Genomic DNA, 19,511 nt, shown 5'->3' with positions numbered 1-19,511 from the left:
ATTCAAACAGACTCCTAGTCAAAGAAAAATTAGTAAAGAACTTAGTATTTACTAGATATTAATTCATTTTACTTGACATAAATATGATCCAATATGTATATATTGCATCCCTTTTCTCTATATATACTCACTTGCATTCACTTCATATATCAAAGCAACAATTATTTAAGAAATTAAAATGGCCTCCTTTTTTACTCTATACTTTTTTCTTTTAATACTTGTTTCAAATATTTTCAACTTTCAAACCTCTTTGTGTGACCTTCGTGCAGACGAAATACTAATAGAAAATATATGTAAACAAGTACAAGATCTACAATTTTGCTTAAGCACTTTCAAACAAATTTTACATCCATATGTCCCTGATGAAATAACGCGGGCTTCTCTTAGTCAATCGTTACAAAATGCTAACGACAACCATGCCTTCGTATAAAAAGCTAAAGCAAAAGCAAAAGACAAAGAGCTCCAAGATTTATATGCCGTTTGTGTAACAAGCTATGAATTGTTGACAAGTTTCCTCCAAGATTCTATTCAATCATTGGCTAAAAAGGATTATAATGGCTTGGAAAATTCACTCTTTAAGTGTCCCAGACTTGTGAGTGCCTGTCAGATTGCACTTGGTAGCAAGACAACACCTGAAATGTTAGATAGGAGTAGAAAACAATTTGATCTAGTATTAATGGCAAAAATTGTTGAAGGCCTCATTCAGAAATAAATAGTTTTAATGATTGTTATAAATCAATTTGTATTTCTTGAAATCTAGCAACTAATTAAAGAGGAGATTGATATTTTAATAAAGCATTCTTATCATTTTCATTTCAACCATGACATATCCTTTTTACACTTACTTTTTAGAAATTTTTCCCCATCAACTACTCATTTATATTTTTTATGATTTAATTAGTAAGATGTAAGTTAATATGAATCTCAAAATATATCACATAAACAAAAGAATGTAATTCAAGTTGGTAATGATCTCATTAGAGCCGTCAATATGGGCTAGGCTCGTTGGGCCGGCCTGGCCTAACTCGTGATTTAATAGGGTTGGGCTAAGATTTTTGGAGGACATTTAAGAAAAGGGCTTTTTAGCCCGGCCTGAATAAGCTTGTTGATTTGATGGGCTTGAGAAATATAGGTAGGGTAGGCCCGTGGGCCAATAATATTTAATTAAAAAATATAATATAATATTTCTTTCTTGGGAAGTTCAATTTTATCTTCTATTTGAAGAAATTGTTGCCGGAAAATGATGGGTTATTGTGGGAGAAAAATTTACGTGAATTGGTAAAGGTGAAATAGAGATAAAGAGTTAATATTTGGTGAAAATGTGGGTCAGCTTAGTTGAAGACTTTGATCTTTGTTGGATTAAAATTACAAGTCTTTGTGTTAATTTATTTTTAAAGTATTTGTCAAATAAGTTATTTTTTATATAATATTTATTAATAAGAAGAAATTTATATAAAAGAGAGTAAAATTGTCAAATCTATATTAATTTATATTTATTTTAAATAAATTTAAAGAATGATTACAAGTAAATGAAAATAAGGGAGGTAGACGTAACATCGTAAACCAAAGGGGAGGTGAGTGTTATAAAGCGAAACATGGAGGTCTCTGAAATTATCCCTAATAAATATTATAAAAATAAATTTATTTTGATTTGATTAACAAGTATTAATATTAACATCATGTAATATTGTTTTGTCGATATTTATGATAATATTTTAAATTATAATTTAAAATTTTAATTTAATAATTATAAAAAAATATAATTTTTTAAAAAAAATTGACTGGCCCGTCAAGCCTGTAGCCCACGTACTTATGGGTTGGGCCGATCATTCTCTGGCCCACGCCAAAAATGAGCTAGCCCGGCTTGACCCGTAAAATATCAAAGTCTGTATGAATTAGCCCGAATGGGGTGGGTTAGCCCATATTGACAGCTCTAAATCTCATGTTCTTATTTAAACTTATGTAAATAAGAAAAGACGTAAAGAAAAATGAATTGATCTATGACTCTTAGTTCTTCTTTTCGAGACCCTTAATTAATAGTGTAGATACGATTCTCTATAAGTAAATATAAATCAAGATTAATAATGAATTTCATGAACATTTTCTTAAGAAGGATCTGAGCGCACTCAGTGGTGTAGCCACATAATGTGAAGTATGATCAATTGGACATTTGTCATAAAAAATTACACTATATATATGTTTTTTTAAATATTTTTCAACCTTGTGTTTCTTGAAATATTCCTAGATTTACAATTGGTTGCAGTTGATACAATGAGAGGATTTTGTCCATTCTTTTACTATTTTACCCCTTTTCCAAATGCTACCTCTAGACAACATCGTTTGAGGTAGCCTTTGTAAAAATGGATGTACAAATTATTCAAAGTATAACAATAGGAATTTGTAAATCTTGAATGTAAGATAAAGTTGTCTTCTACAACATGCAAAAGTAACTTAGTTATTCATTAGATTATTTCCAAAGGATTTAGGTTTTTTAATTTGGTCATATATCAAGATGGTTCATGAAAGTTAACACAGTGTATTTTTTGATGATAACCCAGAATTCTTATAGAGAATATGTGCATATATGAAATTATACTGACTAGTACATTTGTCAATTAGACACCTAAAGTGGTGGTGGCCACCACCTAAAAAATAGTGACAAGTTGTTCCTTTGAAACCAAAATTGATGCCCAAAAAAAAGAATCTTCATTATCCTGATTTCACATTTGAAATAAAAAAGTTCTATAATAATTAGTACAAAAAGAAGATTGAGAATTTTCAAGTATGCTTATAAATCCTCTCAATACTCTATTATCAAAAACAACATTTACAATTATATCTGATCAAGTTTCAAGTCAAGATTCCTTTAATGTCGATAATGCATCTTTTGTTGCTGCAGATATCACAGCATCTGAAGCATTTGGCAAATAATAGTACTTCCCTGGGGAATCAACAATTCAGAAGACAATTTGTCATTGATATAGTACTAGCGTTTTGAAGAATTACATGAAACAAAACTGAGTAGACGACAAACCTTGAGCTACTCTCGCGATTTCTTTGGCAAAACCTGTAGAAACAAATTTATTTTCTGTATCTATGACGAGGAGAGACATTCCTGCTTTGTATATTTTACCAGCCACCTCGAGAATTTCGTCCTACAAAAATATTGCAATGAACCTTCAAAAATATGAGGATCAAGAAACTGTAATGATCTGTTCTACTTAAAGAAAGACAGATGTAGCATAGGTTCAACTGAACCCAACATATTACAAAGCATCAATGTACAACTACACTTCAGTCCCAAACAAGTTGGATGGGGTCAGTTATATGAATCCCCACTGGCCATGTTATATTACAAAGCATCGATGTATATGAGAAAAAAATCGCTAAACTGTTAACAAATATTAAATCCTAAACACATAATATTAAAATACAATGAGTTCAGTGATGAGAATCTGTTTCTGCCGGCACGTCACTTTGACATAAACACTAGGCAAATAACGTAGCATTTAGAACCAAGAGAAGTCATTTATGTTGTGTGGGAACTTTGAGGCATTGGTGTAACTTGAAGTAGGCCTTTCTAATTTTAAGTCAAAATAAGCAATTGTATTTCAAGTAGGGTACCAAGGAATTTAAAGAATGTCAATTTGGTTATTTACCTTCAGCTCTTGAGCAGAAGGCCTGGGTACATCGGAAGCTTCAGCTTCAGGATCATTGGATCTTTTAAGAGATATGTTAGCTCTACCATCTGTAATTGCAACAATCATGATACGTCCAACATCACCACTCTTTTCTGCATTCATCCCAACTCTAACTGCCTGAAAAAAGTTAGCTAAAGCTATCACATAACAGAAATCATCAAAATTTGAAAATTCCTTTAGCCAAAGCTGCAGCAATCTTGATATTAGTAAGAAACAAAAGGTAGAATGCAAGAATGTGACCCTCTGTGTAAACAAGTAAAGTTGATTGTTTTGACCTGTAGGTCATGTAACCATGTTTTAAAAGAGTGTTTTGCCGGCCACGGACGAGGCTATGTATGTTGACGCCTCGATACACCTAGCAATTGGGAAGCCTTGTGAAGTGCCTGTTATATGAGTTACTTTCCACAACATACAAAATTGACTCTCTAGAATTGATAGTCCCAAGAGAGGGAAAGGCTATCAGTTATTAAACATTATTTATGAGGTTTTTACTGTATTAGCAATAACAAAAATTAAGATTTTCAATAAGTACTTGGAAATAAACCAGGGAATACATGGATGAAAAACTTCGAGAAACAAAGAGAACACATGACACCATATATTATTTACAGAACTTGGAAATAAAACAGGGCATACATTCTCATTTCTCCAAAATAAAATTATAATTGACCATTCAGAATACTGAAAAGTTTGTTGCTTTTAGAACATAGAAAAGCTTGAGAGCTTATGTAGAGAGGCAACAAGACCAAATTTAAAAAAGATGTTTCCATAACTAATTACTCGTAGGACACTGTCCCCATAGCATTGGCAAGAGAAGTGTTTCTTGTTTACATTTGAAGTCAATTGAAGGTAGAAGTACTTCAAAATTTTCTATATAAGAGACTGAAATTAGACAACTAATGTGATTCTATGAATAACTGTTCATCTAATGTGAACTATAGACCAAGATTCTAATTTCTAAGATATCTCTGCATGTTCAATTTTTACTATGTGTACTATTGTTTTACATGTGGTGGGGTGGAAGTAGGGTAGTCATTTGGTCTAGAACCTAGAGGGAAGGTCGTCATGTGAGAAATTACAAGGTATACTGATCCAATTCTAAAAGTAATTATCTTCTTAAGTTTTCAAATTTTACTTCAAGTGTACTGTTTGTCTAGTCAGCCAAGATCATCTGAATGGGGCCAATTCTTCTAAATAGTGGGAATAAACATGTGTGTGTTATGTCTGATAAACTAAAGAATACAATCACACATTCACCAGGCAAAATAAAATTGAAGAAAAAATATGACATCATCCGCAGCACTAGAAACTGATCCAATTAACATACCGTTGTAAGCCCATGAGCAAGGGGTGAACCCCCACCACAGGGAAGTTTTTCAAGACGATTTCTTGCCATCGATATTGACCTAGAAGGTGGCAACAAAACTTCAGCAGCATCTCCTCGGAAGGGAATGATACAAACCTGTATAAAGTTCATTATTAACATAAAAAGAAATTTACTGAGGTCTCCCCAAATAATCTATACCAAGAGACAAGCTCATAGATACCATCAGGCTCAGCTAGAAATTAACCAATAAGGAAAAGAAAGAGATCGAAAAAAGGATAAATCAATGAACTGTAGTCACAAAGAATCTAAAAAGGAGAATGGCTTATAAGTAGATTACTAAAGGAATTTTTACTTAGTTTAGAGAACAAAAGCAACCTCTTCAAGTGTATGCAGCAAGTGGACATATGAAAGAATCACTACATTGCAAGAACATGAGATTAACTTTAGTATAACCTTTTACAAGCTGTCTGTTTCAGATCAATCACGAGCTGTTTTCCGTCTTAAGTAACATTCCTTTACTCTTTTGATTTGCAAGTGAAATAAAACACCAAGGACATATCTACTGACTAAATTATTCCGGGCCATACCTGTTATGAATAAAGAAATGCTTAACTAATTTTTCTGTCCATGCCAACTAAGATTCTCTCTCCTCTCTCTGTTCCCCACTCTCACTTAAATGTACATTACTTTTCTCTATTTCTTTCTTTTTCATCCTCAATGATTAAAAAATTACTATGTTAGATCCCGAGTCTAAGTTAACAATTTAACATATACCGAAGCAAAATATTTTTTTTTCTGCCAGTGGATAGAGAGAATTTTATAAAGGAATATGACAGTAGTAAAATTTGGGGCAAACAACACATTCAGTGTTAACAGTATACAGTACTATTAGGATTGAAAGTGGACCTGATCTCTGCTTGTATAACTCTCTGCAAGTAGTTTAAGTGCTGCTCCTTTGGCATTCTGCATTCTATTCAATGCCATACTCCCACTAGCGTCAACTACAAATATCACCTGAAAGACACAAATCATCGAGAGTAGCATTTAGTCAATACTTTGTCTACTTGGTTCATCCTTCTGTAGACATCTCAAATATCATAAACATGTTTCTAGATACACCACTTGCTCATTAACCACGAGACTGCTATCAAATATTGAGATTCATCTAACAGCTAAGGTAACAAAGGCTAGCTTTAAGTAGTCAAGTTAGAATAGAAGCTTCAATCCACACTGTGATTAAAGTTTTCAAGATCTGCAATTTTGAATAAACAATATCAAAGTCATAACCTGATTCTGAATGTACATTTTCTCATCTACCACAAATTTCATATCAAATAGTAAACTTCAGATATCAATTAGGCTAGCATAGGCAAACTCAAGAAGCCAATTTGAATAGAAGCTTCTATCCATTTTGTGATTGAAGTTATCAAGATCTGCAAGTTTCAATGAACGATATCAAGTGTGAAGTTAGTATAAATTCCATCATGCTAATCTCTTGCTTCTTTTTCATGATATCAAATGAAAGACTGAGTTCTGTGCATTGAGGAATAATAAGAATTATAAAGAAATGTTTATTTCTTTCGCCCTTTATTAAAAAGAAAATTACAAGGAACGTCGACATATAAGGACCTTCACAAGAACATAGTTTCAAAAGAACAGATGAAGACTTCAAGGAGGTAATCAAGAAAAAAGAAAATTAACTTTACCAGAGCTCCTGCTTTGCGTGCCATTCTTTTGGCTCTCATGTCAGTTTTCTCTACATAAACCTTCCGAGATTTTTGGACGTCCTTTGCTCTTCGTAACTTCTGATATGGTGCAGCAGCTCTTAGAGTTGCATCAACTGCTAATCTCTTCACTGGACCCTGTATATGTACATCCTAATTAAACACTAGTTTGCTAAATGATAAATCATTTGTTGTTTACTGTAACCATTGATTGATCGATTCTTCAAGGGAAATCAATAACCTAATGAGACTAATGGAATAATAAAGGGAACAAAACAGTAACCTTTGGAAGCATTGGCTTTATATATCGACCTCTATCTTCAGAGAAGATGACATTCTTTGCTCGTCCAGCTTTTCCTTTGCGCCTTTGTGCTTGTTGTGCAAAGAAGAGAAGTTTTTCATCTACTAAACCACCTTCCGCATCGAAAATAAACTCATCAGGTACTTGATCCGGTTGCTGCTCGTTTTCCTCATCTTTCTCGTCCTGTTAACAAATTAAAAAGTATCTGGTCAACGAGATCAATCATCCCCCTTCCCTCCCCTCCCAGCATCTTGTTGGTTGGGGCAGATAGGAGCACGTAAGTAATGAATCCCTACCCTCAACCCCTCCCCAAAATAGAGAGAGAGCGAAGAGAAAAACATTTTTCGTCAACAAACCTCTTGATCTTCTTCTTCTTCTTCTTTTTCCTCTTCATCGTTCTGCTCTTCTGAAGAATCTTGATTTTGGGGAGGTGGTGGGGGAGGAGGTGGTGGCTGGTTTTGCTGGTCTGGTGGGTTCTCCATTATACTTGAACGTGGAAGGATGACCAGCTCTACCTACATGAATGGATTTATAAGAATAATGCTGAATCGCTTGCCAAGGAGAAAGTCTTCTGGATTGATGAGCAAAGGCAAAAAAACAGACTAACAGATGCAACCTTACTGAAAAGCATGATGTGGAAGCAAAGCTTCCAGAGAGTAAGAAAAATTAGTTTACAAATTAAAATGAGATGGGATGCTGATTATCAATAGCAATCTTCAGCCAAGAAACATGTTAGAACACTGGTTCCACTATGTCTCCCATTCAGCTACCTTAATTCCAGAACTAATTAATGCAAGGGAGAGGATCTCATCCAATCTGGTATTTAACACCAGTGGTCCCAGATGACACGAGGTTATGAAATAAGTCAAGTAACAAAAAATTTATTACAATAATCCAACTCCTTTCCATATATTGAAAACACGTCATATTAAACCGTGCACTGCTGATGAAGAAATTTGAATGTAGCACAGAGCTTTATTCTTTGAACCCTATCAGAACTACAAGGTCATAGTGAACTCAAGGAAAATCATGTCACTAACTTCCTCATAATTTTACATGCAGAAATTTAAATGCAGCACGGAAATTCTTTTTCCAAAGGAATTTTGTGTCTCCACCAGAATCAACGCTATGAGCCCCATCGACTAAATAGTGCAGCAATAATAAGGGCTCTACTCTTGAAAATAAGGATATGGGTAATTTATGCATCAGAGAGTAATATCTCAACTGAAGCCTTCAAATCAAAATAACTAAAACCTAGATATCCAGAAGGGAGAAATCAACAAGGTTAACTGCTATTCTTTTCTTAAGGTTAAAAAAAAATTAATTAATAATTATGCCTCAAGTAACTGATAAACATTATGTTATATTCTCCCAATAGTATTGACTTAATAACAAGAAACACCAAGAGACAGAAAGAGACCTGAACAAGCATGTCTGAGCAAAGTTTTTGCCAAGGATTAGTGTACAAAGCCAGATATACAATATCACACCAGACCACAGAATTGAACAAAACCTGTACCGTAATACTGCATCCGATGAATAAAAAATGAATAGTTATTGCTTAACAGTATTGCCAGATGCGCACTAAAGCCCTGAAGCAAGGCTCAAAACGTGTTGAGCGCTTTGCCTCGCTTAATGTGCACTTCAATGTCGTCATCAAGGTTCTAAGACTTGCCTTTCCTTGTCAGCCTCTTCTGAAGAAGCAATTCTAAACAATTAGTATTTCACTTTATTGTATTTTTTTTTCATTTTCTTTGTTCATATATTTGTCTTTCTAGCTTAAATTATTAGTCTTGGATCAAAACATATATATTTGTATTTTTTCTCCCTCTGTGCCTTATCTCATAACGCCCCCACTTTATTTGCGCTTAAAGCCCCAACGAACCTTAAGAGCTTTTTTAGCGTTTTTTGCTTTTGATAACACTGATTGTTTCATTATCTAACAGTTTGAGAATACAGTAAGGAAACACAAAACCAGAAAATACTTACAGATTTTTTCAGGTCATCAACATTTACTCTCTCACGTCCATCGATGGCAGCTAAGCATTTGGCTACACGAGCAGCATATAGTTCAGCTCGGTGCCCCTGGTATTCAAATAATGGATATTGAATAAGTTTGTATGTAGAAGTGACATACAGAAACATTGAAGAAGCAGCAATTTTAAATGAAATAGCCCTATCATATTCTTTTCTGACTTCGAGTCAATGAAGTCATTTTCAAATATAAGGTGGCATCTTTAGTCAGTCATGAGATAGTGTGAATCAAGATCAGGTTTCCCTTGTAAGACTTCTACATGAAAAACTCAAATTCGTTGCATACTAGAGTTTTTCTTTGATATTACATTTTATGCCCTATCTTCAGATCTTTGGAGAACCCTCTCAAATAAGATGTCAATAATAGAAGTATTTCTGTATACAACAGATTACTTTGATCTAAAGAAAGTTATTCCCAAGACTTAAGGTTCAGCGTAGATCACTTCAACAGCAATTGAGGAGGATTTCAATATTAAGTACCTGACAGCCACCACGTATAGCTTCCATGACCAGGTATTTTAGTTGATCTCTACTGACTGTGACATCCTTCAAATACTCCCTTGCCAAAATAATCTGTAGAGAAGAGCTATCAGACCATTGGTTGACACAGGCCAAGATAAAATAAGAAAAGCATGTGAGAAATAGTATCAATTCATCAATTAAGCAAAATGGTAGGTAATGGAAGTTTACTGAACTCTTATTAAACTGTTCTACCCTAAAGGTTAGAGAGTGTAATGAAATAGTCCCCCCAATAAAGCATAATGTAATGAACACAGAGTGATCAATTTTTGAAAACTTGGCATCAGTTAGATTCTTGCATAAATTGCAGCAAGCTAGCATTGGTGTCGGGCTTCCAAGATCCCGCTCAAGGGCTGAGAAAATGAAAATAGGTATTAAAAGTGGTAAGACTAACAAAATGGAGTAGAAGGAAAGTACATCAGGATAGATGAGACATTTGTTTAAAAAGAAAACTTTTCCATATCCTGGGATTGGGGCTGGGTGGCTTATCTCCAGGGAGGAGGTCAAGAAGATATCAGTGGACTATAAAATTCAACAGGAGAGAGTTTTTGTTACGACGGAAGGATATACCAAAAGTTTGCTATAAAACATCTTTAGGTTAGGCTAGGTCTGTCAACAGGTTTCATGCACTAAACAAATGAGAGATAGTAGGGGAAGACAGAGGAGTTTGTTCAGGTGGATAAGGATCAGTGACAAAGACAAGCATAGCAGGAAATGGTGCTGTGTTCTAGCATCTAAGTATCATAATCTTCCGAAGCCACTTAATGGTCAATCACCTAGAGTACATGCTTTCTTTTCACAACATAATACCTGTGTCTTTCCATTGTCGGTTTCTTCATCCACCATTTTAAAAACTTCATTGCTACACTCCTGAAAACGTGTTGCTATGTCTACAGCTGCAACACGGTCTTCAAAACTCATTGGAAGATCTGCACTGCAGTAGGATTCTATAATTATTAATTGAAGTAGACAAATGAACCTCTAAAGGCAGGTGAAATAGGAAAAGAAGCACGAGGATCAAATGCCCCTTAGAATTTGCCAGAAACCAGAAATAGAGATTCATGAGGTTGAAACCAAATGGCAAAAGCTAAAAAAATCAGGTTCCAAGCATACCTAGCCATTGGATTATTCACCAAACATAGACGTGCCCTTAAAAAGTTTGCATAGTTATATGAAAGACAATTTTGTACCTCAAATTAATTGCAATACGGTCTAGTAGATGTTCACGAACCGCACCCTCTTCAGGGTTATATGTAGCAATTAGTAGTGGTTTGCATGGATGGCGGAAGCTGATTCCCTCTCTTTCTACAGTATTGACTCCCTCTGTCAATACATTAAGAAGTAGGTTACTTATACCTTCATCTAATAGATTGATCTCATCAACATATAGAACTCCTCGATGAGCTTCTGCAAGGAGGCCCGGTTGAAAGACAGTGGTTCCAGATTTCACGGACTCCTCAACATCAACAGAGCCAATCAATCTATCTTCTGTGACACCAAGAGGAATCTACAATACAAATGAATGTAGGAAAATGTAAGAGACAAAAGAATCATCTCTACCTTGGAAAAGTATTTAGAGCAAAATTACCTGAACAAATGGAGATTTAACTATCTGGGTCTTGATATTGCCATCAGAGTCGTATTCTACTCTGTCAGCTAGCCCATCTTCCCACCTGAAGGCTATCAATACATTTACTGCTCTCGAAGCAAATAAAAGTAAAAGATGGTTCAATGCATAAAAAGCTTGAAATAATCTGGCCATCTGAAGTGATGTTTATCCATAGGGATTATGATGTGTAGAGAAACATTATATGAGCTAGGGTACAAGAAATAGCAGTTATTGAACAGCAGATTACAACTTAAATGATAAAAGAAAATGGATTCAGATGTTAAGGCTTAATATAGATGCAAGCCACAAGGCTACTGCAATCTTTCTCCAAAACACAAACTCACCACCTCCTCTTCATGTAAGTACATTCCTTTGGAAACAATTAAACAACAACTTTTGAGCGAGCAAAGCAGCTTGGTATAGAAGATAAATATGTAATAAAACCACAGAGTGAACTAGATGAACATAAATTTGTAATAAATACTAACTTTCAAGAGCCATGTCTTGAATTTCTTTTAATATCTCTGTTACTTCGATGTCGTTCGAAGGTCCACATCATGGAATTTTAAATGATATCTACAACGCATAATTAATTAAAATTCAGTAAGCTTACTCTTCAGAACAGTTCGGATCAGCATTTGCCATAGAGCCAACAACTACTTCAATTGGTGGCAGAATAGCATGCAACCCACGTGCCATTACAGTTTTAGCTGTTCCACGCTTCCCAGATATTGCAATTCCTCCTATCTCACGGTCAATGGCCCCAAGTAAAAGAGCAGTTTTAATAGCATCCTGCATAAAGTTGGCCCCAGAATAGACATATTGATGAAAAACTAAGTATCCATTACAATTAGCATTCTAACTGTACAAGGGAACAATTATGAATTTAACCATCAAAAGAGCACTGAATACGAAGTCAACGAATATTGCATAGTGCAAAGCATAAAATTGTATGCCCTCACAGTCTTTAACATATATTGAGAGCATAAAAGCTGAACTGAACAAAAGCAAATTTTCGCCAAGAGGTAATGATAGTACGACAATTTCAGTTCTTAGCATTAGAGCTGTTTTGTTCAACAGCTTTCTCCCTACTTCTGCATGCAAACCTCATTTCTCCCTACAGTTAGTTTTCCTTGCCAAAGGAAACTGACAAACTCTGCCATATCTCCCCCAGCCAGTACCAAAAAACTCATTAATCAGTCAAGCAACTATGCCTCGATCTTAAACTAGTTGAGCCAGTTATATGATTCCTCTATATTGGTTCCTCTCTAGACCCATTTCCTTCCATCAATATACAACTTTTCTTTTAACAAATTCAGATTTTCGCTAGATTCACATTAGTTCTCATATTGATACACATTCTTACCTCACTAATGAAATCGAAAATACTCCAGTTCACTTGAATGTTCAATTCCCAAAAAAAGTTTATGTTTCATTTCAAAAGTTTAGACAAACTGAAATAACAAACCAACTAGGTCACAAAATACACCGAGGCAAAAGTCACCATAACTGATTAACTAGATCGTTTTTTTGAGACAAAGGTAACTAACTAGATCTTTACAGGTTAAAGAAATAAGTGAATGTCTTGGGAAGGTTCTTGATCAAGAAAATAAGTGTCTTGGGAATAGGGCTGGGCATAATATGGTTCAAACCGAAAAAACCGACCGAACCGATTTAATTTTAATTTCGGTTTCGGTTTTGAATTTTTACATTTCAGTATTTCGGTTCGGTTTTTAGATTTGAAAATTCGGTTAACCGAAAAACCGAAATTATATATATATATATATATATAATTTCTACCCCATAACTCATAAGTCCATAACCCAATCCTAATCCTCCCATGCGGCCCATACTATTATTCTCAACAGTCAGCCCAAGTTCAACTACATAAATTCCTATTACTCTTACTCAGCAGTCAGCCCAAGCCCAACTATCCAAATTCCTAACCCAAATATCGAATTACCCACGCCAATTTCCTATCAATTGATAATCCCTAAATTAACATCATACCAAATTACAAACACACACACACCGACACCGACCAGTGACGTCATCCGTAACGCCGACCAACCACGCCGTTCGTAACGCCGCCATGCCGGTCACTACGCAGACGCAGTCAGCCAGTCACGAGTGACGAGACTCACTACCCACGCAGGCCACACTGTCACGCAGATACACAGGCCGCAGCCCACAGCCGCAACACACGCTAACGTCGATCGCCGGCTCGCTGGCCGCCGCCACGTCGGTCTCACTCATCTCGAGTCTCTGTCTTCACGCTGCTCGCAATTCACAGCAGATCGCCGTTGCCGTGGCCGTCGCAGAAGCAACAATGCCGCACGTCGCAGCAGCAGCAGTGCCGCACATCCATCCTGCAATCTCAAAGGTAATGAAAGTAGTTAACTAATTTGTTTAATCCAGAGACTTCAATTGCCGTCGTTGACTAATTTGTTGAAAAAATTATTCGAAAGAGTTAACCCCACCTTTCAATGAAGGGCATTTTTTTTAATCAAACAAGTGTGTATCTTTGTCAATTAGTTATTTTTTTTGTCTAGTGTCGTTGTTATGCTGTTTTGATTCATCATCTGTAGGTGATATAGGATTACTCTACTTTAATAATTAATAGTATGTCTTTATACAACTTGAATAGATTTGAGGCAAAACTAAATGAACTCCACTTCATTCATTCATGTCAGTCATTTTCACAAGAGATTGAAGTAGCTAAAGAATCATATGAGCTTCATATATCACAGTTATAAATGTGCTCTTGCGTTTGATTTTATTGTTTGTTTCCTTGTAAGTTGTAACAAAGTTGAGGGGCGAGGGCTATTGTGACTTTGTGAGGCCTGATCCTTGTAACTTTGTTGATTGTTGTTCTTGTTGTTTGTTTCACTTTTGTATAGATGACACAAACTGGAAGTAAGGGAAGTGAAAGTGGAGCTTCAAATGAGAGCATACCTTACACCTCATCTCCCAGTGAGGTTGAAGTTGATTTTGATACTTCAAAGAAAAGAAAAACCATGGAACCTAGAGCTAATTGTTGGAAGCATTTTGAAAAGTTCACCGATGAAAATGGAGCTAGTAAAGCCAAATGCAAGTATTGTGCAAAAGCTTATGCAGCTTCAACATCATCTAATGGTACGTCATCAATGAATACTCATATGAGAACATGTCTTAAATTTCCTCGTGACATCGTAGATAAAGGTCAAAATCTAATTAATTTTCTACCATCTTCAACGGGAGCAAAGGAAGGGGTCATTAGCACTTGGAAATTTGACCAAGCACAAAGTAGGAAAGCTTTAGCCAAAATGATAATTGTTGACGAGCTACCATTTAGTTTTGTTGAGAAAGAGTGTTTTAAAAACTTCATGAGAGTTACAATGCCGCAATTTCATATTCTATCTCGTAGAACTGTGACGAGAGATTGTTATGAACTATACCTTGAAGAAAGAAAACTTTTAAAGAAGGTTTTCAAAGAAGCACGACCAAGAGTGTCTTACAACAGATACTTGGACCTCTATGCAAAAAATAAATTACATGTGTTTGACAATCCACTTTATAGATAGAAATTGAATTTTGCACAAAAGAATAATAAGTTTTTGTCCTATTTCTAGTCATAAGGGCGTGGATATGGCGGCTTGTATTACTAATTGTTTGCTTGAATGGAGTTTGGATAATGTGTTTACTATTACAGTAACATCATTAGAACTAGCATTATCAACTGTAATAGTAAACACATTATCCAAACTCCATTCAAGCAAATAATTAGTAATACAAGCCGCCATATCCACGCCCTTATGACTAGAAATAGGACAAAAACTTATTATTCTTTTGTGCAAAATTCAATTTCTATCTATAAAGTGGATTGTCAAACACATGTAATTTATTTTTTGCATAGAGGTCCAAGTATCTGTTGTAAGACACTCTTGGTCGTGCTTCTTTGAAAACCTTCTTTAAAAGTTTTCTTTCTTCAAGGTATAGTTCATAACAATCTCTCGTCACAGTTCTACGAGATAGAATATGAAATTGCGGCATTGTAACTCTCATGAAGTTTTTAAAACACTCTTTCTCAACAAAACTAAATGGTAGCTCGTCAACAATTATCATTTTGGCTAAAGCTTTCCTACTTTGTGCTTGGTCAAATTTCCAAGTGCTAATGACCCCTTCCTTTGCTCCCGTTGAAGATGGTAGAAAATTAATTAGATTTTGACCTTTATCTACGATGTCACGAGGAAATTTAAGACATGTTCTCATATGAGTATTCATTGATGACGTACCATTAGATGATGTAAAAGCTGCATAAGCTTTTGCACAATACTTGCATTTGGCTTTACTAGCTCCATTTTCATCGGTGAACTTTTCAAAATGCTTCCAACAATTAGCTCTAGGTTCCATGGTTTTTCTTTTCTTTGAAGTATCAAAATCAACTTCAACCTCACTGGGAGATGAGGTGTAAGGTATGCTCTCATTTGAAGCTCCACTTTCACTTCCCTTACTTCCAGTTTGTGTCATCTATACAAAAGTGAAACAAACAACAAGAACAACAATCAACAAAGTTACAAGGATCAGGCCTCACAAAGTCACAATAGCCCTCGCCCCTCAACTTTGTTACAACTTACAAGGAAACAAACAATAAAATCAAACGCAAGAGCACATTTATAACTGTGATATATGAAGCTCATATGATTCTTTAGCTACTTCAATCTCTTGTGAAAATGACTGACATGAATGAATGAAGTGGAGTTCATTTAGTTTTGCCTCAAATCTATTCAAGTTGTATAAAGACATACTATTAATTATTAAAGTAGAGTAATCCTATATCACCTACAGATGATGAATCAAAACAGCATAACAACGACACTAGACAAAAAAAATAACTAATTGACAAAGATACACACTTGTTTGATTAAAAAAAATGCCCTTCATTGAAAGGTGGGGTTAACTCTTTCGAATAATTTTTTCAACAAATTAGTCAACGACGGCAATTGAAGTCTCTGGATTAAACAAATTAGTTAACTACTTTCATTACCTTTGAGATTGCAGGATGGATGTGCGGCACTGCTGCTGCTGCGACGTGCGGCATTGTTGCTTCTGCGACGGCAACGGCGACCTGCTGTGAATTGTGAGCAGCGTGAAGACAGAGACTCGAGATGAGTGAGACCGACGTGGCGGCGGCCAGCGAGCCGGCGACCGACGTTAGCGTGTGTTGCGGCTGCGGGCTGCGGCCTGTGTATTTGTGTGACAGCGTGGCCTGCGTGGGTAGTGAGTCTCGTCACTCGTGACTGGCTGACTGCGTCTCCGTAGTGACTGGCGTGGCGGCGTTACGAACGGCGTGGCTGGTCGGCGTTACGGACGGCGTCACTGGTCGGTGTTGGTGTGTGTGTTTGTAATTTTGTATGATGTTAATTTAGGGATTTATCATTTATCAATTGATAGGAAATTGGCTTGGATAATTGGGTATTTGGGTTAGGAATTTGGATAGTTGGGCTTGGGCTGACTGCTAAGTAAGAGGAATAGGAATTATGTAGTTGGGCTTGGGCTGACTGTTGAGAATAATAGTATGGGTCGTATGGGAGGATTAGGAATGGGTTATGGACTTATGAGTTATGGGGTTACAGTTATATATATATATATATATATCAGTGTTACAAAAGGCGAGCGCCTCCTCGCCTTGGCGAGAGGCGAGGCGAGGCGATGGGTCCTCGCCATTCTCTACTGAGGCGAGGCGAGATCAAAATGGCGAGGTATGGCGAGGTGTGGCGACACAATGGCGACAGAAACGACGCCGCCTTTTTAATTAAAAATATTTGACTTAACAATATTAGTCAAAATTAGTTTTTTTTTTATACTTTTGAAATTTCTGCTTTCTCCATCGCTACTCTCTCTCTCGATTGACTCTCTTCTCGGCTTCTCCATCGCTGTCTCTTCTCCCTCGCTCTCTTCTCCAGTTCTCTTCTCGGCTTCTCCATCGCTGTTGGCTTTCCATCGCTGAATATTTGCTAATATGTGTTATTGCTATTAAGATTTTGGATAAAATATGCAATTAAATATTTTAAATTTTTGGTGTTAATTGACGCCTTTATTCAAAAAGGCAAGCGCCTCGCCACTCGCCTCGCCGCGTGGCGAGGCAGGCCCTTGTTGCCTTTTGTCGCCTCTCGCCGTCCACAACACTGATATATATATATATGTGTGTGTGTGTGTAATTTCGATTTTTCGGTTAACCGAATTTTCAAATCTAAAAACCGAAAACCGAATCGAAATATTGAAATGTAAAAATTTAAAATCGAAACCGACCGAAATAACCGAAAAACCGAAACCGAAATTAAAAATAAATCGGTTCGGTCGGTTTTTTTGGTTTGAACCATATTATGCCCAGCCCTAGTTACAAGTTACAAACAAGGGATTAGTCCTTTAGAGAGATTCTTTGAGGCAAATTCGTATTATTATAGATTCAAACCAAGCCTCATACTTGTACATTTCTACTAACATTAACCTAGATTAATGTAGATATAGATAAACAATTACTACCAGAAGTCACTACCAAGCATTAGAAGCTTATGGAATTCACATCTGCTAGTGTTTACACGATATAACACCAAAGGAGGTTCTAAGATTTAAACTTGATAGTTTCAACCTTAAAAGGTTCTTAGCAATAAACTTATAGTAATTTCTAAAATTATGTGTTCAGAATTTGATATTTGTTTACAAGTTTTTCACGAATTCTGTTGAACCGGTAGCTAATACTACAAGTCCTACATTGCTTGATCTGTCGACAGGTGTGTGTCATCATTAGTGGAGGATCCGACATGGGTGCGGCAATATCTAAGTAATATTCTACAACCACTACTGCTACTACTAGACATTTCAGTCTCAGACAAGTTAGGATTCCACTAAATGAATCCTCACTTCTACATTATAGCTCATTTCAAATCATCTTGTACTAAATTTATTCTATTAACACGTCAAAGGTACTGCATCTATTCATATAAGCAAGTAGCAAACAGTTAAAATGATACAACCTAGGGAGAACCACACCCTAAAAGATAGCCATTAAGGTGGGAGATCCCAAGGCTATATAAGCCCTACATAAGCTCTCTATTTAACAAATGTGGAACTCAAGTCCCATACCTTGCAGTGGACCATAATAAACCATCAAGCTCACATCTATCAACCTTGATGGCTCTACACTATGTATCTTTCACTCTTCCACAAATAGGTAGCTCTTTCCCCAGGCTAACACCGCAACACCAGCGTAAGCATTGATGGAACAGTGGGCATAAATGATGGTGGGTAGTTATGACTAATATTAACTCAATGAGAACCACACACCAAAAGCTAGTTATTAAGGTGGGAGAGCCCCAACTGCATATAATCCCCACATCCTCTCCCCATTTAAACAAGGGCGAATTTATAACCTAAAATATGGGGCACATGAACTTGTGGTTTCTCCTTATAACTACGTATTTTATGTATATATTTTCTAAAATTGGTATAATATTATATATTGGCACTCGTGTCGTATAAGTCTAAACAGTGCAATTGTTGGATATTGAGTTTTCTTTTGGGCGGTAGGGGAAATGTGGAGGGGATTACCATGTGGGAAATCAAACCTCAGCAACAAAGCGAAAGTTCAGGTAGTCAACCAACTAAGCTACTAAGATTGTCCAATATTGAGTTATTTAGCTAGTAGAACAAGGATCAATTTTTACATGTTCTAGAAATCATAGATTCGCCTCAGCTAAATTCCGACACCTTGCAATGGACCATAACATAAAAATTAGAGCAAATGTGTATTATACCTGTCCAACAACAGCAGCTAGAGGAAAATACTGTCTACCAAAAGAATTATTCTGGGGTTTCTTTTCCGGTTCTTCTGCTTCAGCAACAACAGCTCCATTAGGTGAATCAATAGTAGCAGTAGCATTTATACTAAACCGAAATTTCAACCGTTTTCGATTCGGAAAACAAGTTGAAGATAGAATTGGGCATGGTTTCAAATATGTGAATAATGTTGATGATTGAGAACTTGATAGTGATGTATATGTTACAGTTGAAGTACAAAATGAAGAAGAAAACGTCATTTTTGTTTATAGCATTTGAAGAATTTTAGCTCAGAGTTTGAGTGTTCTTCAGCACTTTTTGAGTTTCTGTTATCTATTTTTTTATCTTGTTTGATTTTCTATTTTCCGGGTTAACGGGTTTGACCCGTTCGGGTCAAGTTGTGAAACGGGTTATGAGGTACAATAATAGAATATGGGGACCCGTTAAGAGTAAGGAAGGTGGAAGAGTGGTCATAAAT

General features: G+C 36.0%; 1 protein-coding gene across 1 annotated transcript; it reads right to left on the bottom strand.

Moving 5' to 3' along the window:
* Positions 1–2,683: 2,683 nt before the first annotated feature.
* On the bottom strand, positions 2,684–19,359 carry LOC101248868 (magnesium-chelatase subunit ChlD, chloroplastic). Its single transcript, XM_004236579.5, has 15 exons — positions 19,012–19,359; positions 11,829–12,007; positions 11,195–11,279; positions 10,797–11,113; positions 10,417–10,540; positions 9,568–9,660; positions 9,043–9,138; positions 7,410–7,568; positions 7,036–7,236; positions 6,735–6,890; positions 5,935–6,042; positions 5,029–5,163; positions 3,660–3,818; positions 3,035–3,155; positions 2,684–2,941 (listed from the first exon to the last, which is right to left on the bottom strand). Exons 1-15 carry the CDS (start codon positions 19,291–19,293, stop codon positions 2,856–2,858), a joined length of 2,301 nt encoding a protein of 766 aa, XP_004236627.1. The 5' UTR covers positions 19,294–19,359; the 3' UTR covers positions 2,684–2,855.
* Positions 19,360–19,511: the final 152 nt, after the last annotated feature.

The sequence above is a fragment of the Solanum lycopersicum genome, chromosome 4 (genome assembly GCF_036512215.1).
Source record: "Solanum lycopersicum chromosome 4, SLM_r2.1".
In the NCBI taxonomy this organism is placed as follows: Eukaryota; Viridiplantae; Streptophyta; class Magnoliopsida; order Solanales; family Solanaceae; genus Solanum; species Solanum lycopersicum.
Note: the sequence above shows the minus strand (reverse complement) of the source record. Positions and strands in the feature narration are given on the sequence as shown.

Bases quoted from the DNA above. Each gene is read 5' to 3' on its own strand.
- LOC101248868 (XM_004236579.5), bottom strand. From the start codon at position 19,293: ATGACGTTTTCTTCTTCATTTTGTACTTCAACTGTAACATATACATCA. The intron at 12,008-19,011 runs GTATAATACACA...AACTTTATGCAG, and splicing joins TAGCTGCTGTTGTTGGACAG to GATGCTATTAAAACTGCTCT. The intron at 7,237-7,409 runs GTTTGTTGACGA...ATTTGTTAACAG, and splicing joins AAGAAGAAGAAGATCAAGAG to GACGAGAAAGATGAGGAAAA.